This window comes from Coenobita brevimanus, chromosome 16 (genome assembly GCF_032717465.1).
Source record: "Coenobita brevimanus isolate Jiangsu-jjx chromosome 16, ASM3271746v2, whole genome shotgun sequence".
In the NCBI taxonomy this organism is placed as follows: domain Eukaryota; kingdom Metazoa; phylum Arthropoda; class Malacostraca; order Decapoda; family Coenobitidae; genus Coenobita; species Coenobita brevimanus.
This window is the reverse complement of record NC_136969.1, coordinates 27,491,168-27,519,137: the sequence shown is the minus strand read 5'-3', so window position 1 is coordinate 27,519,137 and position 27,970 is coordinate 27,491,168. Positions and strand designations below refer to the sequence as shown.

At 38.1% G+C, this 27,970-nt stretch overlaps 1 protein-coding gene across 1 annotated transcript in view; it reads right to left on the bottom strand.

Moving 5' to 3' along the window:
• Positions 1-515: 515 nt before the first annotated feature.
• Positions 516-27,970, bottom strand: part of Ttd14 (TRPL translocation defect 14) — a 75,667-nt gene continuing 48,212 nt past the window's right edge. Inside the window, exons 10-12 of the mRNA XM_080265794.1 lie at positions 26,945-27,152; positions 26,436-26,617; positions 516-4,508 (exon numbers count right to left, since the gene is read on the bottom strand). Of these exons, the coding sequence (XP_080121920.1) occupies positions 4,195-4,508; positions 26,436-26,617; positions 26,945-27,152 (704 nt within the window). The 3' untranslated portion in view covers positions 516-4,194. The remainder of the gene's footprint in view (positions 4,509-26,435; positions 26,618-26,944; positions 27,153-27,970) is intronic.

Here is a 27,970-nt window from a genome sequence, read left to right as displayed (position 1 = left end):
GGAGGAGGTGGCTATGAACAAATTTCCTCCATGTTGCCCTGTCCTCCGCCATCATGCAGTTCTTCCTCCATTTCACACCACTCTCACTCACATACTTCACATTCTTTCACATCCTCCTCCTACTCACATACTTCACATTCCGTTATTTCATCCTCTCTCCTCCTCCATTTCATTCACATTTTTTTTTAAGCAAAGAAAGAACTAAAGGCTGGAAAAAATTAAGAAAAGAGGACAAATTAAAGATCCATTTGCTCCACATGGCCAAACCATCCAAGAGTTCTCCTCCTTACACTTTCCAGCACATCTACATCAACACCACAATGCCCCCAGACTCCATCTGTTGGTTCATCTCTCCACAACTTCAGATAACACATTTCCACTCCCACTCTTGACATACTGGTATATCCTTCCAACAAAGTCTAAGCTTTACCTACAGTTATACATTGGATATCTCCCTTTCAAGAACAAGAAATTGGTACAGTAATAAAAAATAATTCTGAATGTGTTAAACCTGTATTAGACGACACCTTCTTTTCGATATATTATTGATATGATTGCATTTTACATAGATATGTCCCATGTCTTTCAAAAAAATATACTACCACTATCATTTGATACAATAAATAAGTTCACTTCACTCAAAGAGTCTGGTAACAACATCAAAGCTAAAAACTACATAACAGATCCAGATTTTTCACTATACTGTACCCTACTCAACTGTTACGGTCAATGCACTGGTAGTAATCAGAATAAATTAACAGCAGTCAAGATCAAAATTTAAGCTCTTAGTACAGTTGCTGCCCTACTTAGAAACTTACTCTGGAACCAGGGTTGTTTTGTAACTTGAAAAGTTACTAATACCTGGGGCTAAATAAAAATAAATCACTAGTAGATATTACCAACAGAGAAACTGAATTACCACTGTTGTACCAAATGCTTAAAATATATTTGATCATTAGTACCACTGTCCTTAATTCTGAAGCATATAAACAGCATTTTGTAGATGTCATAGAAAAAAAAAAGTATTGCTCAGTAAATGCTTGTGAAAAAGTTCATATCTCTAAATCTTCATAACCTGACAGTCCTAAGTAGAGGAGCAACAACGGTATTGCAGATTCCAAACAAAAATGAAAATCCACGAGACTGATGAAATTTAGTAGCTTCAGGGAAAAAAAAAAAAAAAAAATGGTGGCATGATGATAATGACATGGTCAGTTGAGGATTGGGTTGAAGATTTCAATTTTACCCTTTCAGTTTGATGATGCATTTCCTTAATCTTGTTACCTCCAGAAGATTTGGATAATTAGTGACAGAGTTAAAAACAGCCTCCATCAACTCCTTCACAACCCAATTTCCTTCCTTAAGCTGAATAAAATCATCTGAAGGTAAAATGAACTAAAATCAAGAATGCATAACTGGACTGAAGGGATTAAACCATGCAAAATATTTTTTTCTGTGAGTTTTATAATTTATATAGAAAATATTACTCTCCTTGTTTTTTCATTGCTGCATAAACACTGTATTAATAATAATACTGTAATATGATGACTACAGTATTAATATTCATGTACTAGAAAAAAAAAAAAAAATGACCACCATATAACCTTGTCAATCCAAAGGCATATTTTTCATCTTGTTTTTGCTAACTTCAGGACATTTTACTTAGCTCAGGGGAGAATGTTCAAGCTTGGGAGGTTGTACAGTTTTCATTTACCCCTTCACTCTAACAGGTGCCCCCCAAACTGAAACAAATAATCTGGAGGCATCAAGAATAGATAGAAATCACATCATCGAAATGAAGCAGCTGACTTAGTGAAGCTGAGCAGACTGTAGTGTTTTAATATAATCTTGGGCCCACACAAAGTCACTGGTTCACTGAGCACACACAGTAGGAATCATAAATGTTTTGATATGCAAATGTTGGCCCTCTGACCATCCTGAGTCTTCTTATACATTCGATGGCTTCCAGTTTCCCAAATCTAATGTCTCTTCACGAATTCCAGTGCACCTAACATTATATCACACATAGTCCTACATTAAAAATAAATACTGTCTAATCAGATAAATTCTTAGCATAACATAATGCTATATGAATAAAATTCACAACTGTATTATACACATGCTGTAAGAACAGCTCTGTTGTCTTATTTGTAGTTACAATATCATCATCATCATCAGCATCCAGACCTCCTTTCCCACCCTAGGGCAAGGTGAGGAAGTTACAATATCACATACAGATAATAACATCAACATCAAGCTATGCATGATACACAGATGATAGCCAACATTGTTCACTGTACAGTATTTTACTTCTAGCAGTATCAAGCAAAGTAGTGCAGAACAAATTCTAACACAATCATATCCATACATGTAGTAGTGGATTTAATGGTGTAGTAGTTATTCTCAGTTTCTAAGAAAATGCTTGATATCATCATCATTACTTAAGGTATCATCTCAAGGCACATTATACAACACAGCCACATGTATCTATATTCTTTCCACTTTAATTTGACCTAAAACTTCCATCTCTCCATTATTAATGCTGAGCCATAACAGGAGATCTTTACTAAAATAAGATCCTAGTTATGAAATGCACTATAGAAAGCATATAGAGCTATAGCACTGTCTTTATGTTGTCACTGAGCTACAGGTAATAAGCTACAAAAGGATGGAACTCTCTGCTAAGGTGGATGAATGATATTGCAACCTTATTTCCATCTCCTCATCTGCACAGGTTATTACCATACCTTACAAAATCTCTCTTTAACCCTCTTCAGTTCAGTAAACTCTTTTAGCTTATTCCTTCTATTATCAGGTTTTCATATTAAGCTTACGATCTGCTCAAATAAAAAGGGGTTACATACAACCTTCAACAATCCCTCCAGTACAAAGAGACATTCCCAGGTTATGTAAAATTGTCCCTAAGAAGGAATTAAATGTCTGGACTGAACAGCCTGGCCCAGTATCCCTACTCTCCTGATGGTGCTGTAAAACCAAAATGATAGATCAAGTTAACTATATTACAGCAAATACAACAATTTTATCCCCCCACACTCTGACCATGAATTCCATGTCATCTTATCGACAGTACTATGACATTATTCAGTTCCCGAGAGACATTCTGACCTCGAGAAATTAAATATAATCGATCCATTGATTTGCACTTAACTTTATCAGTATGTTGACATTTTTTACAGATGATTTTTGCTACCACTGGATGATTTTGTTTGCTCTGTGAAAGCCCTCTCAATGACTAAAGGAAGGCTGCATCTTATCCCACCACTTCAAAAAATATCCCTACACCTACATGACATAATCTGGTGTTAGTTGGGAAAAAAAAAAAAGTGGATTTAAGACACTGTTGGTAACCTTAAATGATGCATTTATGACAATGATGGCATATGACTCATTCATCACCTGGCACTTAACCACTTCAATTGTCTTTTATATTCTATTTCAGTACTGCTTCCACCAGATAATTTTACTCAGCTTTAGAAAGGCCTTTTGAATTGGAAGAGTTTACAGTCTTCATTAACCTTTTCACAAGAGGCAGTGCTGGAGAGGGGCACTTCATTTGGTGGCACTGATATAACCAAGCAGCTACACTGCCTGGTTAAATAAATGTCCCTCAAGAATGTCCCTATCCCCCAAAAGGATGGTGAACTGGAGCAGGAGGGCAAATTCAGCCTGCAGTCCACTGGGTTCATATTTTAGATGAACCTGGAGCCACAACTAATACTATATTTCTGCAACTAGAGGCTGTCCCAAGTTGACTGAAAGTATCTGGTGGTAACTACAATAAAAACTGTCTGGTGATCATCTGAACAAAATGAAAAGTACATCCAAAGACTGAAAGAGTTAATGTTCTGAAATAAAAAACCTACTGGTAACTTTAACTGGTGCATTAGTGACCACAGGAAACCTACTCCTTGACCTAACACATCTCTGTTCCTATCCCCTACCCCAATACTCCTGTAACCCAGCCATGGATATCCTGGCTTGATTTTTCTTAGAGCAAAGGGGGTGAGGGGAAGGATGTGGACGCATAAGGCGATGGAGTCAAACTTCTCATCATGGGATATGGAACGATGGTAGGTTTGAGGTGCAAATTTTGATGGTGGTGTGAATGAACCAACCAGTAAGAGATTTTACCAGGTTCATTAACCCCTTCACTGTATATCCATTACCTTGTATTTAATGCTCTGGAACAAAGAATCCATTAGTAACTTTGGCTGGTGCATTAATGACTGCTTGAGGCCTATCTCTCAACAGGAACTCATCCCCATCCCTATCCCTATCCCCGCACATCCCTAGCCTGGCTGTGGGTCTCCTGGGTTGAGTTTCCTTGAGCGAGGGAAGGATGTGGATGTACGGGGTGATGGCATCCAACTTCTCATCGTGCGAAATGGAGCGTTGGGAGGGCTGGAGGCGAGGACTTTGGTGGTGGCGGAGTATGTCTAGGCCACTCCCAGGGCACGAGCCACACCCACCCCCTTCCTCCTCCCCTGCTAATGTAAAAAGGAAAAATCATCATCATCATCATAACAAAAATTATTCATTCATTCATTCATTGCCAGACGCCATGTATCCCAAACGGGGTGGCCAATGGCTTAGAGTTAATTGTTTTACAGGGAGGGGCACTAATCCTCCACCAACCCCACTTGACACGTAGGGAGAAAAAAAAAAATGATCAACAATAATAATAATAATAATAATAATTAATAATAATAATAATACTGATAAAAATAACAACAATCATCATTGTCACTATAAGTGAGGTTTATACATATATGGTTATTTTTCATGAAATAAAGTCTTCTGGAATATGAGAAATGGTCAACAAGAGTTCATGTTAAAATACCTCTGTTACTGTACATGGAATATACTGTGTAATACTTGGAGTAAATAATGTTCAAAATTTCTGTGAATAAACTGTAATACAATAAACAGACAGGAAGCATCTATTGTAGTTGCTGAAAATTTTTCCCCATAATAAGATTCAAAAATATCATCAAAATGATTAATATCACCAGAATATTCTGAGATTCTGAGAAATGCAAATATGGATTCAATAACGCACTGATCTTCAGGCACACACAAGTTCTTTATACAAAACAGCTTAAGTTCATAAAGCATTACCTCATATATTAGATCACAGTGACATTAGTGATATCTGAATAAGTGTTAATACTGCATCATGCCAGGAGACCCATTCATGCACCCAGTAATTCAGAGAGATGAGGCAAAAGTGCAGCAGTGGATACCATATTATTTAGAAATAATTTACTGCCATTCAGCCAAAAAAAAAAAAAAAACAATGTCATACCAAAGATTACAAGATTACACTTCTTTAGGAGTTGATGCACTTTGTTTATGCTATGCCTTTGTTCATTTAATATTAGCCAGAGTACAAAATAATACAGTAGCCTATACAAAGGAATCTGACCTACATAACTGGGAACCTCATTAATGAATCTAAGTACAGTACAGTAAATTGTAGAGAAGGACATACTCAGTACTCTGCATGAATGCTGACACAGCATATAATTTTCACTGTAGTACCACTGAATTCCCTCTTACCATTATTCACAATACCTACAGTATGCATAGCCACTTCCTGTATTCTTTCTTACTGTCAATAAATTCACGTTCACTTTGAAAACCAATGCTATAATCTCTATGTTCTTCAGCTCTGCAGAAAGATGTCATCTCAGTTGATATAAAAATAAACCTTGCACACCCATACACTGTAATACCACAGTGACTCTTAGATGCTATATAGTACAGTACTAGTTTATCAATCTATACAGGCATATACACAGTTATGTCTTTATGTATGTAATTCCAACACATAATCCATTATAACCTGCATGATCCTCTCTACCTTCCTGATTCATTATGAGGTTCTCAAATAGTGCAAAACTACCCTACCTCAAAGCTGTGCTGCAACTAAACCTGCATATACACTCACCTGTTAAGTCTTAATGTGTGTGTCTGGGATCAGAGCTACACTGGTTCTGTCGTATCTTCCATACTTTTGGCGAGCCCACTTCTAAGATTCACCATTTCCCTAGGAGAGGCTGAAGCACGTGTGCATGTGTGTGTACGTGTGTGTGTGCAAGTGTTACTGGCATTTATTTTGCTTCAATTTTGGTACTGAAAGTTGCTCTCCTACTTACAAACTTAATTGGTTCCCAGAGTTGGTTTGCACCTCAAAAATTCATATTTATATTGACTAATACCTGATGTACAACAAAATCTGTACAGATTATTGGTAAACAAAGACTGAACTGCAATACCACTTACTTCATGTACATTTAATCATTAATACTATTGTCACTAAGTCTAAAACGTAGCTGTACTGTAAATAATATTTTGTGGACGTCACTGCCCAAATACTGCAACTCAATTTTTCTCAAAAAAGAAAGAAAAGAAAAAAAAGTCTATCCAAACACTCTTAACTCAAAAGTTCATAAGTAAGGGAGCAATGGGAACAAATAAATAAAATTAATGTTCTCTTTCAGTTCATTACTGATGCAAATAATAATAAATATAATGGAGTACAGTACATTATCATGAAATAAACAGGGACAGAATTCAGTTTAAGTGACTAAAACTTGAGCATGTAAGGGGAAATGCAGCACCACCACAATTACAGTATGTATATATATATACAGCGAGCGCTCACATACCATGCGAATATTGTACCCGGAGGCTCCCACTTTATGAGAATTCGGCATTATAGGGCCATATATTTACAAGTTAAAGGGTTTCATGGTACATGTACCCAAGTTCACCTTTCGGGGCAATTTTCATTTTTTTTTTTTTTCTTCCAGGACATTTGCCTACCTAATTGACTTCATTACATACAAACACTGGAGGATTCCTCACTTTGAATGAAAAGAGGTTGTGGGCTTGCTCGGGGGAGGTGGAGTGGGGTTCCATGGGAGGAAAAAAAAAAAAAGTAAAGATCACACAGAGCATGTGTGAAGCCAGTGCAAGAGGAGAGGGTAGGCACAACTGGAGCAGGAATGCTCAGTGGACCGAGATGACACCCTGCACACACGTGACTGCCATCCATCACTGGCTGAAGCAACCTGAGCCATGACTATCGATGGCCGCATTATGTCTGTTCCCACCGGGTTATGACCCTAATTTGCCACGTTATGACTATTTGAACCATAATTTGGGGTCTCTGGCCATGTTATGTCTATTGTCACCGCGAAATATGAGTCTCTAAAAAATAGGCAGCTTCCTCTGCCCACATAATGTCTATCATTTCGCATTGTGAATAAATTTTGGCATAAAATTTTGCCTTCCGTGTTATGAGTTTCGCGCTATAGAATCGTGCATTATGTGAGCGCTGACTGTATATATATTTATATATATATATATATATATATATATATATATATATATATATCCATCATCCAATCCTACTTTGCCCCATGAGGAGCGCAGGAGCCCGCGGCAAGGCAAGTTGGTCCTGACATTAAGATGAGAGTGACCAGCCTCACACATCCCTGAATGGCATTACGTTAAACCTCAGCAACCCCTTGGATATAAACCTTCCCTGGTTCAATCCGATTGGAGCACTGTAATTACCCACTAAAACACCAGGTGCCAAAATCTGGATATATGGATACCACCCAGCATCGCAAATGGTTTCCTGGTATATATATATTAATATATGTACTGTATATACATATATTATCGACATTTCTTTGCCAACTGTGACAGTACTGTAAATAAAAATTTTATAGTACAACACTGGGAGGTATGAGAAGGAAGTACACAACAGAAAAATATGAGAAGGAAAATTTGGAGAGAAATGAGAAATGAAACAAAACAAAAACAAAAAAAAGGGAAATATCTGTAAACATAATGCCTGAAGGGGATTGCTGGCAAACTTTTGATCAAGGTGGTAGTGATTATATAATAACTTCAACACTAAGACATGAAGCAAAATCACCAGTGACACAGTAACTTCAGCCCCCTGGAGATAATGACAGTGAACCTGGATTAGTGAGCTGATCTAGCTTATAGCACCAACATCTATCTCAAAGATTAAATAAACCTAATGTATCTACTGTACTAAAGTATACCATATATTACCACATAACTTGCATTCACAGTCCATTTACATAATGTGTGTGTATTTCTTTATGTTTTGAACTAAAGGAGACAATTATATCAGGATGTAAGTCAAGTTTTTCAGTGGACTGACCAAATTTAACTATTAAGGTAATACATCAAAATTACAATGTATTCTGCTAAAATTCTAGGCAAGGAAAGTATTCATAATTCTATAGTCTAACTTTGTTTGGTATGATAAACATATTAGTGTTAGGTACATGCTAAACCAAAATACAGCATCAAAACAGTACCAACATACCAACCTACAGCAAAGTTTATCTGTAAGACATGGATATAATTACCTACAAAGAACAGCCAAACTGTGCACCAATCATCAAGTGAAGTACTATAAATCACAACCAAATAAACCCTGCATTAAAAAATAATACATTTAGCGGGCCACACCCAGAAATGCCATCATAACTAAAACAGATATCGCAAGTCTACAATAAAAGGAAAATCAACATGTAAATTAAAAACCAAACACATCATCTGTAATTACAGACCTAAGACCCAATACTAACTGTGCTGTACATGCTGTACATAAATTCTTTCAAATACAGTGCGGTAAATGAAGAATAAACTTTAAACAAAAAATATGCATAAAATAATACTGATTTACCAAAGTCATCTCCACTATGAATGAAACAAGTTGAACAGATTATCTTTATTGAAATCCATGAGGGTGAATCATTATGAAACATCACCAATAATTCTGCTTTCAGTTTATCGGTTTCACCCTGTGTGCAAATCTGCTTCACTGCTTTCATTACAACAGAATTACATGTCTTTAATTAATTATCCCCTTCTGTATGTTGATGTCTTTCACATCTTTTTTTTGCCACCTTCAGACAACTTTGTTCATCTCTGAAGGGACCTCCCTTTTTGAACTGAGGGGGGGGGGGAGGTCAATATTATTTTTACTTTTACTTCTGGTGATGGAGAAGAAGGCCCTCATGAGGTGGCACCGATAAAGCCAGACAACAAACTTGCCTCGTTACACAATTATCCCTCAACTCCCTCCCTATCCCCTGAAAGGAGGATGGTGGACTGCAGAAGAGGGGTGGCTTCAACCTGCAGTCCACTGAATTCACATTCATATAAACCTGGAGCTACAACTACTACTGGTCCCTCTCGCTAAGTCTCCCCTATGATCAACAAAATTATCTCACAATGGCAAGAACAAAATGGAAATACACATCACTAAAGTCAAATGGTTAACTTCTTGAATCCAGTGACATTCCACGGGGTTTATTCTTGCTAATTCCAGATTATTACATTTATCTTAAAGGGAGATTTTTGCAGTTATCAATCAGTAAAAGCTGCAGCATATTCTACTGGGGAATTTTACCAGTGCATCTCAAAGGGTGATTTTTGTACTGAAAGGGTCTGTGAAAGCTATCTGCAACCTCCGAAGTCTGAAAAATCTCTCCAAAATTGAAAAAAAAATTAATAAAATCTGGGAGCAGCACCAATAAAATCTCAATATGTCACTGGCTGAAAGGGTTCAATGATAACAGCCAATCCCATAACAGTGTAGGGGACTGAGGCTTGGGTGCCATCACCTTCATTTTTAACAATGTATTGCACTTGACACCAAAAAAGGTATACGCAGGCAAAGAAATATAAAATGTTACAAATTAAACCAGTGTTCAGTTACCAGTAGTATGTGAACAAAGACTGCTGACAGCATTTCATATCAAAAGTGAACTGCACTGAGCCATGCTCATTAATTAACAACCTTTCGGCAGTTTGTAATATTTTAAGATTGGTTGGTGAACAGTTCCTCATTTCATGTCAATAAATTAACAAAACACTTATGACTACATATGAACAATCACATAACACTGTATAGGAAAAGGTGCGATGATAACCGTATAAACTAAGGTGTGGACCACATGGGCTAAATTTGTTCCACCATGTATTATGATAACTAAACCATACTTCTACTAGCACTAGACAGAAAACATGCACAGCCACAATGCAAACAACTGTAGCCAACAACCTTGATTACAATAAAAGTCACAAGTCAATGACTGATCATACTGAACATTGATACTGCCAGATAAATGGCCGTACTCTGGAGAAAATGACATTATAGCACATATATTCCAATCTCACAAACTTTCAACTCAGGTGAAGGCCATGTATAATTTAACTGGAAGGCAAATCTGACTAGGGGCCAAGGAAACCCACTGCTACTTCATAACTAAAGCTCACTGAATTTCATGCAACCAAGACTTAATATTCAAGCTGAGGGAGCTGCACAGTTCCATCAGATGAAACAAACTGTCTATCGTGAGGCAGCACTGATAATGTCATTCATGTGGCTGATTCCTTGACAATTTACATTTGCCAGAGCAAATTTAGTCCATGCACAAAGTCCTCTTAAAAGTAATGCTTAACACACAATGAACATAGCTTTCAGCAGCAATGTTTATCATACAATTTTGACCCTGCTCCAGATATACAAACAACAATATTATAAATGCCACATATCATCATAGTCTATACTGACATGTAGGTAACAAAGGTAGCAAAGAGAGACACAGTGAAAGTATACAAAATTTTCAGTACTTCTGCAACTGCCATCTTTGGATGAACACATAAACAGTATGGAGATTATTGGGAAGAAATTATACCACATACTTAGGAAGGGAAGAGGTTGTGTAGATCAGATATTCATTCTTAGATCTTTAGTGGAAAAGTTTCTAGAGAAGGGAAAGAAATTGTATGCGGCTTTCATGGATTTGGAGAAAGCATATGACAGGGTGGATAGACAAGGATTGTGGAAAGTGTTAAGAATATATGGAGTAGATGGGAAGTTGTTGAATGCTGTGAAGAGTATGTACGATGGTGCGAAGGCTGCAGTGCGTGTGGATGGTGAACTAAGTGAATTTTTCTCTTTGAAAGTTGGTTTGAAACAAGGATGTGTCATGTCTCCATGGTTGTTCAATCTGTACATGGATGGGGTAATAAAAGAGGTACAAGGTAGGGTAGTGGATGTTGGAGTGGCCCTGGTGAGAGAGGATAGTGTTTGGAAACTCCCTGTACTGTTGTTTGCAGATGATACTGTGTTGTTGAGTGAAGACGAAGGGGAGCTGCAAGGCTTGGTGGATGAGTTTGAGAGAGTGTGTAAGAAACGGAACCTAAAGGTGAATGTAGGGAAGAGTAAAGTGATGGTCTTTGAGAGAGGTGAAGTTAGTGAATGTACAGCAAGGTTAGATGGTGAGGAATTGGAAAATGTGAGTACGTTTAAGTATTTGGGTAGTGTGATGAGTAAGGATGGAGGTTTGGAGTGTGAAGTGCTTGAAAGGGTACAGCAGGGAAGAAAGGTTGCTGGTTCCTTGAAAGCAGTGATAAGAAACAGGGAAGTGAGCATGGAAGTGAAAAAGTTACTACATGACAGTATTGTGATACCAACTCTAACGTACGGAAGTGAAGCTTGGACATTGTTGGAAGGACACAAGTCAAGAGTGAGAGCAGTGGAAATGAGTTATTTAAGAGGAGCCTGTGGAGTCACGTGGAGAGACAGGCTGACGAATGAGGATATAAAGGAGCGTTGTGGTGTGGATGTGGATGTGATAGGAAGCGTTATGAGGAACACACTGAGGTGGTTTGGCCATGTGGAGAGGATGGAGGGCGAAAGACTGACGAAGAGAGTGTATGTGAGTGAGGTGGAGGGGGGAAGAGGGAGGGGGAGGCCGAGGATGAGATGGAGGGATGGGGTGGAGAGGTATATGAGAGAGGGGGGTGTGAGTTGGGAGCAGGGCAGTGAAATGGCGGGGGACAGGGCGACTTGGAGGCGATTTGTTTGTGGCCACCCCAAACGGGATTGAGGCGTCTGGCAATAGATAGATAGACTTAGGAAAAAATTTCTAACAGTCAATTTCACTTTACCCTAAACAGGAAGCAAGGGCCTGATGCTAGACTACCACAGTCTAATACAATTAAGGGCAGATTACCAGCCTGCTTCCCTTGGTGGCTTTACACAATCAAAAAGGCTCATCTCTCATGGATCAAACCTATGGGAAAGTTTTCACCCTCTGATCGTGAGCATTCTATCCACTAGACCACCAAGGGACCACACATGAAAATGCTGCTTACTCAGAAGATATGACAAGTTAAACCCTACATAGACACGCTTATGGTATGGGGTCCAAGCTGGGCAAAACTTGTGTATCTTCCCAATAAACAACATTCTTTGTGCTGGAAAGGGATGCCTTCACCTGGGCACAATCAGTTTTCCTACGATACAAGCACCCCATAACTCCCTCCCTATTCCATGAAAACAGGATGGTGAACTGCAAGAAGAGAGTATTTGCAGCCTGGACAGTCTGTCAACTTCACACTTAATGGTAAAATGAGGCTGGGACCACAACAACAACAACCACCATTCCCATATGTGGGTGCAATTCCTCTGTTAGATCAAGTCACCATGTCTCCTTTGTCACCAGCTTACCTCAATGCCTGCTTTATCTGAAACTGAGAGCAAAACAAAATAAACCCAAACCATAGCAAGCAAACATTTTTTATTACATATTGTAAAATGCTAAATTATAATACTACATCAGAATGGTGTGAAAAATCTTTGATAAGTACTGTACTGAGATCCAGATCATCACCCTTTATCTAGAAGTAAGATATATTACATGTACAGCCAAGAACAATAATCAGTATCCTCCCAGGAGATAAAATAAAAAACCATGGGCCAGAAATTTGTATTACCTTCAAATGCCTTCCCCCACTGTCTCACTGTGAACCCATCTTCACTCTTACCCTCTTTTCCAATTTGTTTCATCTTATTGAATGAACTGTTTACCGGTCCATGGTTTAGTCTGCAGTGGGGATACCACTTACTGCTTTCAAGTGTACAGCAATAAATAGGTTAATTCAGTGTCTCAAACTAATAAAAAGACATCCTTGGTACTGAGGGAATACAAACACCATACAAAAACTCTCCACCAAACTTCAGTTACAATATTTGTTCCTGTTCCAGCAGGATGTTATTCAACCTCTCCAAATGCAACAAGGTGAACATTTGTGTACAGTACAGTGCTCACTATGCATCTGCCACAGCTGAAAAAACCATTTGCTTCCCAGAGTACATGAGTACTGAACACCCCGGACTAACAAGGGGGAGGCAGTGGCTGAATCGGTAGCGAGGCGCCCTGCAGTCCTGTTGGACCCAGGTTCGAATCCCGGCTGGGGCAGGGAACATTTTAAGGATTTGAATTTCATAAAAAAGCAGACTTTCCTGATCTACCAGATGACCCGCCGACATGTCATAAAACGTACCCCCGCTAATACAAATACACCAGTCCTGTATGAGACAGCCCTAGCATGTATTCAATATGGACGATGGGTGTTAGCGCCGAAGTGGTGACATGTAGAGAGGTGTATGGTATGTAGGAGGACTACTGGGCCTTGAGTGCAGGCTGTGAAGCCTATTCCCAGAGTCAGACACATAAAAAAAAAAAAAAAAAAAAAAAAAAAAACTTGTTTGGTTCTGCTATACCTACTGGCTTTAGTTACAGTATAATGGATTCCCACATTTATACCCTCTTTCAAGTTTTGTATCTTATTACTTCTTCTATTGTTGATTAATATTTATGTCTTTTCCATCAATATGAACAATGCACCTCACTGAGAATAATCATTATTTTCTCTTCTACATCCACCGTCTGGCTGAGTTACTTACTATCACAACTGCTTCTGATCATCCTCAAATTGTCCCTATTAAGGCACACAGACCATGTACTACGTAACATTATCCATGCTAGTGCCAAAGGAAACTTTTCAATTTTACCTTAGTTAATCCAACCAAAAAGTAACTCAACTTGCTCCAACTTGTGAGGAAAAAATAACTTACTACAGGACTAGGTATTGTATCACATTTCTCATTCATGAGCTGGAGTATTATCCATGTTAAGAATTTAGCATGTGACTGTGTGCTAAATTCTTGGTAGAAATTTAGTGGTACAGTAATCAACATTTTTTTTTTTAACACTATATTGTGCTTTCCACTGCTCAACATAAATTTTCCAAACAAATCATATTTCGAAAATCTTCAAGAAAAAGTCAAGACCTTAGTACCTGCATGCTAGCGTTCCTAAGAACCTCAATCACAGTGGATTACGAATATATACGAAACAAGAAAGAGAAATAGAGTAATGTGGCAGTCAGTATTAAATTCAATATGCACCTTTGACCTACTGGGCATCTACTCTGAACCTTGTGCACAGTACACTTTCATCTCCCTTTACACAACTCTTGGTCCACATATGAATCTGTGAAAAACATAGAATACAAGAATGAACCCAGAGAAAGAGAAACAAGAACATTGCAAGAATGTACTTAAATGTAAATTATGAACACAAAATATATTGGTGGCATACTGGGTAAACTTCTGCACTTCAAAATGCATCCTACTCACAGGTTAGACTTAGGCAAATGCTTGGCAAAAGGGGATAACAGCCAATCAAATTTGACTCCCTTTGAAGTGTAGTGACCTGTTGCCAGGCTAATGTTATCCAGTGCACCTGACAGATGACCAGCTTTTTCCATTTAGCAGAATGACATGATCAAAAACCTCCAGTCAATTCTTGGGGATTGAATCCATGCATGGCCACTGTCAATCTCAGGTTACCTCCTTTCAGGTGTAAGGATCTGAGGCTGGGATACTGTAGCAGAGGTAGATGACCAGTCTACTCCTGTCTGTGGCATGATATGATTGAAAAACTTCCTGCCACCTCTTGAGATCAAGCTCATGAAAGGCCATCATTCCAAATGGAGCATTTAAATAAGTAGACCACAAGGTCTTGGGGAGAAAAAAAAAATGGAAGCACACTGGGAATTACTACAGGTATAGTACACCTTCATGATACAATCGCTCAGTATACAATCATTCCTTTACATAATCAATTAGAATTCAGGACCTTTTCTTACCTGACAATTGTTTTTTCACTTTACAATATGCCAGATTTCTCATTATACAATTGTTTTTAAAAATCCATCCCAGTTGTAAAATGAGGGTATACTGTACTTCATAACTGGCAAGCCAAAATCTCTACTTGGCTTGCATATTTAGCAACTTCCTTGTAGTATGAAAATTGGTGAGGCTAGGGGACTGACAGGGACTGAATTGGTTGGATGAACTTTGTAATGAGATGCACATGACAAGGGTTTGGCATCCCTTTTATAGCTTGACAGTTAAAGTCTTGACTCCCTTAGTAAGTAAAGTGAAGAACATATAAATAAAATATATACTGACCCTTCTGGTGGAAAATGTGAAGTGCATTTATAAAGAAATGTACCAAAAAATATACAGTATATTTGAGATGATGATCAGACCCAGGAGAGAGTAGTTCCTGGGGCTTGACTGGTGAATGAATGAGTGGCTGGTCCGATTCACTGAAGTTCTCTCACTATCAAGTTTTCCCTTTCTTTGCTTTCTAGACCCTATCTCACCCCATCCTTTGGTTGAAAAAAAGTTATTTTGATGCCAAAGAAAACTAACACATGTGAACACTTATAGAATCATAATGTACCTACTGAACTAGGGTAGACAGATTACAAACTGGGGTTCACTGACTTAAGATGACTATCCAATGTTGCATTAACAAATTTTCAGATTTAACAACTCACGGTTCCTCTAATTAGTGTTATAGACGGCTTATGTAAGTATGTAAAATGAGTCCTTGGTTAACACTATCTTGGCTAAGAAGTTAACACTATCTTGGCTAAGAAGTGATTATGTTAAATCAATCCTGCAATAATCAAAAAGAGCAATATGTTACAGGAAGAAACTCATTTAAGCATAGTTTGGTCTCATATCAATGTTGAAATTAACTACCACGGACAGACTAATTGTTTGTGCAAATAAATGGGATAATGTGCGAAGGTCAGTATCACATGACATGGTGTCATATGATATACCAGTAGTTATTCACTGCTAGGATTACATCACCTAAATTTAAGCTACTGTACACATATACAATATGTAAGCTTAACTTCTAGGCTACAGTGGTTGTTATGGTGGATGAAATGTTCTTCTGAAACACAAAATAAATGCTGATAATCTGAATGTAGTCTCTATGTATAGGTACATCATCACCTTTACATGATCTACACAACCTTGGCTGAATGTACAGTACTCTACTATGTAGCCTAGTAAGAACTACATACTGCTGCAATATATAGGGTAGAGATTATGATATTACATTACTGTACATCTCATTATACTGAAATATTACTCCTCTGATAAATTTATCCTCATCAGCAGCAGAAGTACTTTGAAATTCACAGCCTCTACATAAACCTAAAGATGTTATAGTCATGGAATATATAATCCCATACAAAGCACACTTATTAATCTCTAACACAACTCAAGGTTTGCTACAAGCTACATTTGTCTGACTTTTCATTAACAAAGCAATTAACCCCTCATTGTCAGCGATGTCATTTTTAGTCCTGCTAACGCCAGATGATTTTACTATGCTGAGAGAGAGTCACTGAAGCCTGAGAGTGAGTCACTGAAGCCTGAGAACGTTAAATGCATTACAAGTTTTAGAAAACAGAGTGGATGTATCATGATAGGAAAAAAAAATGATCTTGCCCATCCCCTAAAGGATCTGCCAAAGATAGTTTGACAGGGTAACAAGAAATCACCAAAATATAAAACTGTCAGAAGGCTATAAATTCATTTCTTAACAGAGTATGTGAAATTATGTTACTGTACACTCATTGCAGTTTTTTTTTTTTTTTTTGGTTCCTGATGTATTGTATTATTTCTAAAAATGTCAACAATTTTACAGTTTCTACTATATACACATGAAATTTGTCATAATGCCCAAGATATATAATCATATCTGATATTATTTATATAGAAAGCAAATAACTGTTCTATTAAAAAATTAATAATAATAATAAAAATAAGTGGAATGAATACTCTCCCTCCTATACTGGAAAAGATGTGGCAACTTCATTAGCCAATGGAAAAATTACACCCACATACAGAAAAACTGCTTCTTCAGTAGATACAACACTCTTGTGGAGAGGGATGTCTTCACCTGCTGGCACAGATATAACTGAGCAGCTCCACTGCCTGGTTATACAGACATCCCTATGTTCCCTCCCTATCCCCCAAAAGGATGTGGATTGCAGAAGGAGGAGCGCTTCAGTGTGCTGTCCACTGGGTTCACATCTCAGATGAGCTTGGGGCTACAACTACTGTTACCACCATACAACAGTTTCAATCCATCTTGGATCCTCTGCATACAGGACGAGGGTCCAAGTTAGGCTCACTGTCGCACTTTGAATCTATCTATCTATGTATGTAACTGTTGTAACTCTGAATTTGTTTATCTATGGTAACTGCTGTACCTTTGAATCTACATACTTATCTGTTGTATCTTTAACGGTACATCCCCTTAGCTAGGACCAATGGACCATACAGCTCTGCAAGGGAAGGTAAGATCCTTGAAAAGACTGCTACATCTCTCACCAGAAATATGCTACCTTGGTGCGGAGTCGAACTGCCAATCCTACAGTCATGAAGTGTGAATGCTGCCACTGAGCTATACTGGTTCCTGTTGTACCTCCGAATCTACTGTTTCCATCTATTAACTAATCCTTTACAACTTGTTGGGATTGTAAGGGCTGGGGACTAGGCTAATAAGTCCAAAGTTCCAAACATTTATGGTAAATGTAATCAGCTGCTTGTTCCTAAGTGGTATTATATGCACAACAAACCTCAACCACTTTTCAGATGGAAACCCTTATAAGCCACATTCATCTGGAGCACCTTGACCAACTATACTACCATACATGGATATAATTTTTCCATTTGAACAAATCATGCCACTGTGAAGTTGACTTATCATTCAGTGCTTGTGTTGTAAGCAGCCTGGTAACTCCTACGCATAAAAAGGTGGGCTAGTGCTTAACCCCTTCAATCCAGTGATGTACTGTTTATTCTATTCTTACTATCTCCAAGTGTTGAAGAAGCAGGCCTTCACATGGTGACACTGATATGATTGGCTAAATTCACTTCCTGGTTATACAAACATCCTTCATCTCCCTCACTATCCCCTGAAAGGAAGATGGTGTGCTGCAGGAGGATGACAACTTCAGCCTGCAGTCCACTGGATTCATACTCAGATGAGCCTGGGGTTGCAACTACAACTGCTACTTCCTATTTCTCACATAATTTTATTCATCAAAAGACAATCTTTCTGAATTGTTGAGGTTAGACATATGTTTCATTTACTCCTTCAGTTGGTAGTAGGTGGTGGTGACCATCATTCACTTAATGTAATGCTACCTAATTCTACTTTCACCTTCATCACTCTTTGGTGTGTGTACCTTTCTCACTTCCTATTCCTCCCATCCTTCATATCACTTTCATTTACTCCTTCCCACTTCAGGTGATTCAGCACCAAGCTACAAGCTTAATGGTTTCCTGTAACTCAGGAACCTATTTACAATGCAAGGTGATACCATGTAACCAAATAATTAAGTGATGTGGAGCATACTATGATGCCCCTGTTAACTGGGTGGAGAGATGCAAATGAGATATCCATCTGGTAACCAAGCCTCCACATTCTTGGTGCTGTTTACTGCAAGGAGACATTGGTTCATTGAACAGGATGACCCTTCCGTTCAGAGTTGGTTGTTCAGCTACAGCTGATGGGTCTACTCACACAGAAAGACTGGGATTACTCAACAACAACAGGAACTTTGCCACTAAGGTGCTCCCCTAATCTGAATAAAATAGTCTGGAGATAGCAAGAATAAAATAAAAAATTATGCAATGAGGCAAGGGTTTAAAGTGTACGACTGTACTGTATTTCCTTCTCAAAATAATGTCCCTGAAACATCTATGAGAATTTGGAAAAATGGTTTAAGATGACAATGATGGCATATGTTATGTTCTAATTACCGGGTAGTCTATCCTCTATGGTAACAATATGTAATTAAAAAATGTTAATTCAATACGACAAACAGCTAACACTGTAACTCTGCAAAAACCATGCATCATTCACAGTCAGAATTTTGTACTGATGTATTTTCATCTTCGTACCTGGTATTAATAAAACCGATATTTCCTTTATTCTTATATATCAAATACTGTTGCTAATTTTCATAACTTGCAACATATCTGGTTAACAAGAAGTTTTGAACAGGTTTATAGCTATTAACAAGCAGTAGCAAGCTAAACAGCAAAAGGAATGATGAGTCTACCCTTAAATCTCTCCCATAACTGTTATATGAAATGATACACAGGGAACGGGAACTACTACACTGTCATTATGGCAAGCCTTTATGCCATAATGTTACATACATTAAAATTCCTCAGTACATTAAACCAACTAAACAAACAAACAAGTTTTGCAGCCTAAAACCATCATGATACTGCATACTGTACAGCATACTGTACAGTCATTATATTATACAAAGAGTGACATTAATTGGATTAAATTCTACTTGGTTGATGTTTACAGCTGAGACTTTCTTTTCTCACAAATGCTCAAGCTAATAATGTGATTTTTTGTGAACTTTCAACTGTGGTTTCAGTATAGTGATACACAACAGTTTTTTAGTAAATGGAAAAACAAATAAACAAATAAGTATATTAACTTCTGAAAAGTTGCTGCATTTTGGCATGGTTGTTGTGATTAACACAGAGGCCTTTTTTTTTTCTTTTTTTCTTAGGACCATGTATACCCACTGTGTGGACACAGTTTCTAACTGAAATGCCATATGATGGAGACTGAAGCATGTCAGGAAAGAGAGATATATATACATGTATATATACAGTATAAATATATGATTATACATAATAAATAATTTGCAGAAAATGACCATGCTCTTACTAACTCTTTGTTATATTACAATACTGGCACTAAATCAAATGAGAGTAAACTTTTTTCATACATGATCACCACTTCTAAGCAATAATCATATCATCATCATCCTGACCTCTTTTTCCCACCGAAAGACAGGGTGAGGTTAAAAATAATGAAGTATTGTATAGGCATACCAGCAAATACAGAGATATCAGTATGTGAAATTTTCACAATTATCCAGCTTAAAAATTGGCATGATAATGAAAACCACAGGCTAAGTGAAAATGTTAAATAAAAAATTGTTTTTGAACAAAAACCAACATTTTCTCTGCTAAGTTCTCTGTTAGGAAATGGTGGAGGCATTTATGGAAGAGCAATTTACGCTGCCCTACACAAGCATGAGAGTGATTTGGGGGTTATCTGAACTTATCGAAAAGTCAAGGAGAGGAGCCGAAATTACAGTTTGTGTAAAGCCAAGTAAATGTAGATAAGAGTAAAGCTATAGATGCTGAGAGAAACATTAAGTTGCAGTGTGACTGTGTTAATGTATGGAGACTTGCACTAGAGGAGGATTTTTAAGGACCTCTGTGCAGTGACAGACAAGAAAAGTGTACATGAAAGGAAAATGGCGAGTAAAGTGGCTCAAAGAAGAGGAACAACCAGTGCATAGAAGACTCTGTTACAAAACACTTATGTACAGAGGCTACACATACACTAACTTGCACATATGCAGCTTTGGTATGGCATTATTTTGAAACATAAATGAATAACAACAGTGAAAATAGGACTGCTAAAGAGCACATCATAGATACATCTAACCAAATTAAAATGGATTTTAGCCTATTCATATGACACTATCTTGCCATGTGCAAGAACAAATGGAACCTATCTTTCACCAAAACACCTCATTCATCTCATTATATACTCATATAATAGCCAAGGATAGCTAAGGTTAATTTAATATCTAAAAACCCAACAACATGAAACATTAAATCAGCCCCCACAGGATAAAAAACAAGTTCATGAAAAAAGAGAAAACCACCAAAACTGAGGAGCCCATAAAGTAAATACTGACCAATTTTTCATAAGTACCAAGGTGCATCTCTCTCTCTCTCCCAGACTTCCTGGTATGGTAAGGTTCCGTAATCACCATTGTTACTGTACTGCAGAGCCGGTTCCAGTAATAATAATAAAGTTTGGTCCTGCTCATATTTTCCCCAGAAATGCAATCCAGGCTCATTCTGGTTTTGAATACGGTTTTGTATGCCGATTCCAGCAGAATTGCCTCTGGTAATCCCATCCAGTAGGCAAACTCCAGTAATATTCAGTCATGTTCTAGCTTTAAAGGGGGAAAATATGGACAAACAAGTGAAAATGATGACAGCGGAAAAATACAAAAATTGTATCCTCATCCGACTCCAACCCACTGGGCTCATTCCAGCAGATTTTGCTGAGGTAATCCAGCCCAGTCCCAGCTCTATACAGAAGTTTAGAGTGCCGTAAGTGCTCTTCCTTAGGTGCAAAAATGTCTGACTACCAGAGTGATAAACATGATATTCATTCTCTCCATAAATTATATGCAGTCTGTGCATAACACAAGACCCACCCTGTGAATGATTTCATCCATCAAGGATACTAGTCATCCAAAAATTTCACAGATATTTGTCAGAAATGTCTGTATATACTGACAAGAAATGCACTTGGGACACTTACAAACAAATATCAGTAAGTCAGCTCTCCACAATAAGAGTTGCTTATACATACTCACACGCTTTTCATTTAATAACCACAAAAAGATCTAGTGCCAGTGAACTCTATGTACCAGGTATCTGCCTCTCTTCTACAACCAGAATATGTTTGGACTGATGCACTTGTTAAATGGAAACAAGTAACAGCAAATCTCAGCTTTTCAAAGTCTGAGCTACTTGTACATTTTCTTAAACCTCCTTTTTCACCCAAAAAGCATTTGTGATTGGTGCACTTACAAAAAATTACTGGCATACAAGGAAAAAACAACATGCTAAGAGAACCAACGCCTTATTAGACATGCCACACCACAACCAGGAAGCCATATACTCACCTCCTACAGCTAAGGAGGTCCTTACCACAAGTGTGCTCACCAAACAAAGTTCTGCCCCCTCTCCTTCTCTCTCCACGGACTTTGAAAATTAGAGCTGTACTCTAGGTGGCTTAGATGGGTTCAAAACATCCCTTTCTTATCAATTTACTTTACATATTTCACCTTTACATTCTCATGTAAGCTATTCTTATCACATTAATATTGACATAGTTTGAATCAAGAATAGACAAGATACTCAAGCGTAATGTGCAGAATAAATGGCAAAGAAAGACATGTTACAAACTCTTCAAAGCCAGACAGAACACAAAGCTCAGTCTCATGACTGTAGCAATGACACTAATGACAGAAATCTGGCCACAATGTCAGTAGTGCCATTTGTTTAAGGCAGCATCAAACTAGTTCTTTGTTCTCCAGCAGGAATCATTGCAGGTGCAGGTTCCCTGGAACCAGGGACAGACCTTACCACACTACAATGTGCCTTGCACTTCCAATGCTTGACAGAGATGTGTCTTCTCCTTCTACTCTGTTGAGTTTAGCCCAGTTTCCTGGACGCCAGACTGTCTATAATGGTCAACGTTACACTTAAGAATGGCTTTCTTTACCATCTCCATCTTTGCAGAACTGCTTAGCATGGACAAACTGGCCTGCAGCAGTTATTCCTTGTTCCTGTTTTCCAATTTATGATTCCCCTCTAAACTTACGATATAAAGCATAAAGACACAATCATTGGTGAAATTACTTCTTTTCCATGTAAACCTAATTCCAGTGGCTAGTGTGATGGCCCCTTTAGGATTCAAGATTTATTTTCAAAGTCTATGGCGACAAACAGAGGTGGCCGACTTTTAATGTCATGTCTGGTATGCTGACAAGTGTTGCTTCTGAAATGACCTTGGGATTTCCAGTCCCTTAACCCTTCACTATAATGATGACTTCATCATTTTATTTTTCCCTCCACCAGATGACACTACTCAACTTGAAAGAGTTCCCTCATTATGAAGGTGTTAATGAAATCTGAACCTCACCCCTCCTGTTTGAAGTCTCTCATGAACTGAACAAAACTTTCTGGATAGCAAGAGAAAATAAAAATACATCACCACAGTTAAGGGATTAGAGCAACACTTACCAGCAACACTAGAACAAGGGTATACCAAAACCTGGCACACATGAGATCGCAAGTTACAGGAACTGGATACGTTCACTATTTGACTGTAAACTCACCCAACTCAGAAGACACCAGCAAATATTTAGTTATTCTTTAACTCCCTGCTGTTTACAGTTAAGTACATAATGCATGTCTCACTGTGCTGGATGAACCTTGAACTAAAATGGGAAAACTGTTTTGTCTCTTATACTCTAGGATCTCTTGCACACATGGCTTTGAATCTCCTTAGTAGTGAGTAGGCATAAGACAGCGTCCCATGGCTTTTGGCAGTCAAGTCTTATTGTACAACTGTGATATGATCATATGAACAAGAATTAGCACCTGAAAGCATGATTATACTTTAAAATTTTTAAAAACTGAAGATAAAAATAATTACAACCCAAAATTCAATAGTAAAAACATTCTGAAAGAGACTGAGAAAAGGGAAGAGGGCAAAATACAAAATATGCTTCACTCAGTCAAGTAAGAGGATACAGATAAACTTGGTACTATGATTAAGATTACATAAGAACTGCAATGCTGAATACAGTATTTATAAACAAAAATTCTATGAAAAACTTAATAGTCAGTGTTTACATCAGTTCTTCTGAACCAGAGGCAATATGCGAATTAACGCTGGACATGAGACGCAACTGCCAGACAGCCTTCCCTTAGGAGGAATTGAGACCAGAGGAGTTAGCTGTACAGAGGATGAAAGGCAGAATTAGTTAAGGTTACTAGGAATAGCAGCCGTAATACACAGCCAGGAAAAATACAATGCCTTATTACTTGCAGTCCTCATTATAACCAAATTATGTGTCTCAAAATATCACAGTTGTTTTTTCCATATAACTGGCACTGTAAATTAAGGGAACTTAGCAAATCAGCCTCATGGGAGGGGGAGACTGAGGATGAGATGAAGGGATGGAGTGTATTATGAGAATGGGGGATGCCAATTGGAGGGAGGGCCACCAAATGGCAGAGGACAGGTCAACATGGAGGCACTTTATTTGTGGCCACCCCTTACTGGATTAAGGCATGGCTATAGACAGATATACAGACAGCTCTAGAGGTGGCAATGGAACTTTTAACGGGTAATTATTGGTTATTTCCCCTGAGTCTTTAGAGGAAAAAAGAATATGAAACTGACATACCGACACATAATGAAAATTAACTATACAGCAAATCCTTCTTTTATGCTGCCTTGTTATGCTCAGTTTGCAGTTAATTCTTCAGTAAATTAGAGAAATATTACTAGTAAATGTTTCACTGATACCTACAGAGGCAATCTGCTATATTTCCTTTACTCAAATCTGGGCTAAAACTGCAATCTCCCCACATAAAATATTGAGTTGTAACAACAGATTACCATAATACAATATGATACCAATTATGAAGGAACTATGGGAAGGATGTACAGTCATAACTTTGTCTTTTGGTGATGCTGCATGAAATGAGCTATAAATGGACCAAAATCTGGGCCAAATTAGTAAAAGAACTACTATGTTCCCAATTTACAGCAACAAATGTCTGGAAAAAAAGTTGGGATATTTAGGGCCACCTCCCTGACATATAACAAGGGCCACATTTCTATAAACTAAGCTTACATGACAACACCCACATGGCAGAGCAACTGCAAATGATGAAACAGGTACTCCTGCTGAACCAATAATGTAAAATCCAGTGCTGAGTTGTATTGTATGTGGCTCTGGAGATACTGTAACACCCCTTCTTATCAGCAGTGATATTTTTTGCATATTATACCTCAACATTCTCTTGAATGATACTGATACAATGTAATATGAACAGCATACAATAGAATGTTACGGTGTAATATACAAAATAAATCACTGAGGAAATGGTGTTACAAGGTCCTCCTGTGCCACCTAAAATATGGCTCATTGCTTCACTGATCTTAACAAAGTATATCACAGTAAAAGACAGGACACAGAACATTAATGGTAAGTTTTTTTTTGGGGGGAGGGGGGAAGAGGGGGGAGGCAGGCTGAGCTGCCAATGGGGTGTATATAAAAACAGCATCTATTAATTATGTTAAACTGTACTGTACTCAAAATACTTGAAATTCTCATTGAATTTACTGGTTATGCAAGCATCACACTGCACTAATATTTCCACTGGCCCTCTATATGCTGAGCTTGTCCTAGTTATGCTCCAAATTGGATGAATGTATTCCACACATAATTCTGGTGCACCTCTATCAGTCAGCTTCATTACATACTAATACTAAAATGGTTAAGTGATTAGTGCTCTTGTGCCACTTGTGCCAAGTACAAACCATGTGCCCTTAGCATTGTACTTAGATCAGGAGAAGAATATATTATGAAACTGTCATGAAACTTAAACCTTTAACATCGCACTCCACAAACACACGAGTCTCCCTCACTATCACACACTGCCACAACACTGAAACGCACTCAAAGCCATAGGAGGGAGGAAAACAAGGAAGAAAAAAAAAAAGGGGGGGAAGAAAGAAAAAGTCAAGAAGGAAAGAGGAAGATGGAGAAATATACGAACAAGAAGGAGCAATTAGCTCATCTGAGAAAGGGAACATGAGGAAGGAACACAATATCTAAAACACTGAAATTTATTTTCACTAGTTCAATATTGGTGCTGGAGAGGGATGCTTTCAAGTGGTGGCAATGATATAACCACACAGCTCCACTGCCTGATAAAACAAACATCCCTCAGTGGCTTCCCTATCCCCCATGAAGAATAAGGTGGATTGCAGGAAGACAGCTTAAGCCTGGAATTCACTGGATCTAAATCCAGTTCAGGCTGGGGTTGCACTACTACTACTACTACTACTACTACTACTACTGCTACTACTACCACCACAACCACTTCTACTACCAGTTCAACATCACTTTTATCTGTCTCCTCAACTGTGACTAAAAACAAATGGATATCACATCCTCTGAGGTTTTGACCTACCAAACTATAATAAATGTGCTGTAGTGGCCTCTAAAAACGTGAACAACAAACATAATGAAAGAGACAGTGAATTTAAGAGGAGCAAGATTATGAAATGAAGGGAGGTGAGGTGAGGATGGTGTGGAAGACCAAATGATGGAGAAAAGGACAGAGATGAGAAGACAAGCCACACACACTTGCCAACAACAACGGAGGGACACTTCCAGCCGACAAACTCAACAGAGGCTTGTTAAATCTCACAGCCACACCAACTGAGAAATCAAGAGCACCGTCTAACCTGCAATATCGACGCAGAACTTGCTGCTGTCACCCCACTCATCCCTGAGACTTAGGTTGAACATGGAGTAGTCTGGGCGGCCTGTGACATCTGCCTCTATGCTCAGGAAAGAAGGCAGACGACGTTGGAGCTCTTCAGTGGGCAAAGTTGAATAAGTCTCTAACAGCAGTAGACCCTCACATCTGCAATAAAGATTCCATTTAAGTCAACATATATCTGCCTCTCTCTCCATCTGTTTGTCTATGTATCTGTCTATCCATATACAGTATCTATTTGCCAACCTATCTACCTGTTTACCTACTTATCTATTGCCAGACACCTTAACCCAAGAGGGGGGCAGCCACAAAGTTGAGTGCATCATCGTCATCATCATCATCATCGTCATCATCATCATCATCATCATCAAGACCTTTTTGTCCCACTTACAGAAGGAATGCGGTACGAGCTAGTAATAAATTGAGAGAACGTACAAAATTAGGAGAACTAATAACTGACAAATAGCTTCAAACCTTTTATGACAAGGTTGCTGGTAGATGTCCAACTGGAAATACTGGTTATTCTGAAGGAAGCAACGCCTCTTCTTGAATATCCTAAAGTGGTCCTCGTCTGCCTGAGCCACCATATTACTCCAATCACGTTGACTGATGGGTGTCTTCACCTCCACAATCTGACCCAGCTGTTCTGGCTTGCGTATAGTGTGCGTGTAGCTGTGGTGGCCTGAGTAGGTATAAAAACAGTCATCATCATCTTAATCCTGACCTCTTTTTTCCACCTACGGATGGGGTGAGGTAGGACCTTGGAAGAAAGGAAGTGCATCGACAAAGAAAACAAACATGAAAACAAACAGTTGGTTAATAAATGATACATTATACAAGATACCTGACGCCAGAGTCATTACACGTACTGGTAGTATGATTTAGGATATACGGTACTCACAAACTTGGTCAGGTCACAACAGGTATAAAAACAGTATATCTATAGGTTGTAACATACAGTACTTTCCAAAGAGTATGGCTGGCAACTGCTATGGTACAATACATACCTTCTAAAAAATGAAACTAATTTAAAATGTTTCACTGATATATCAGGGTTGAGACCCTGTCAAATAACTATCAGTACACCAATTAGTGATATCTATGTCATAAAAAATTTATCTGTGAGGGAAACTGATGGATTTTATATTTCTATTTTAGCGTCCCTCAAAATGTGAATCTTTTAACATTTGCCCTGGCAATACTATGGTAGATAAAACACTAGAAACTGGTAGATCCATACCTGAATACGCTGTATGCTCTAATCATCTTATCATACTAAATCATATGGGATGAAAATAAATATGACAGTTTTATGATGCTACAAATCCTGAAACATTATAATTATCACTAAACTGTGTTACTAACCTTACATTAGTAATAATAATACAGTAGTTTCCTCTCTTTTATAAAAAGAGTAAAACTGGTTTCAGACAAAACTGAAAAAACATATTTTCTCTCTCTCTCCGCACCACATCATAGGATGGAAGTTCTAATTTCACC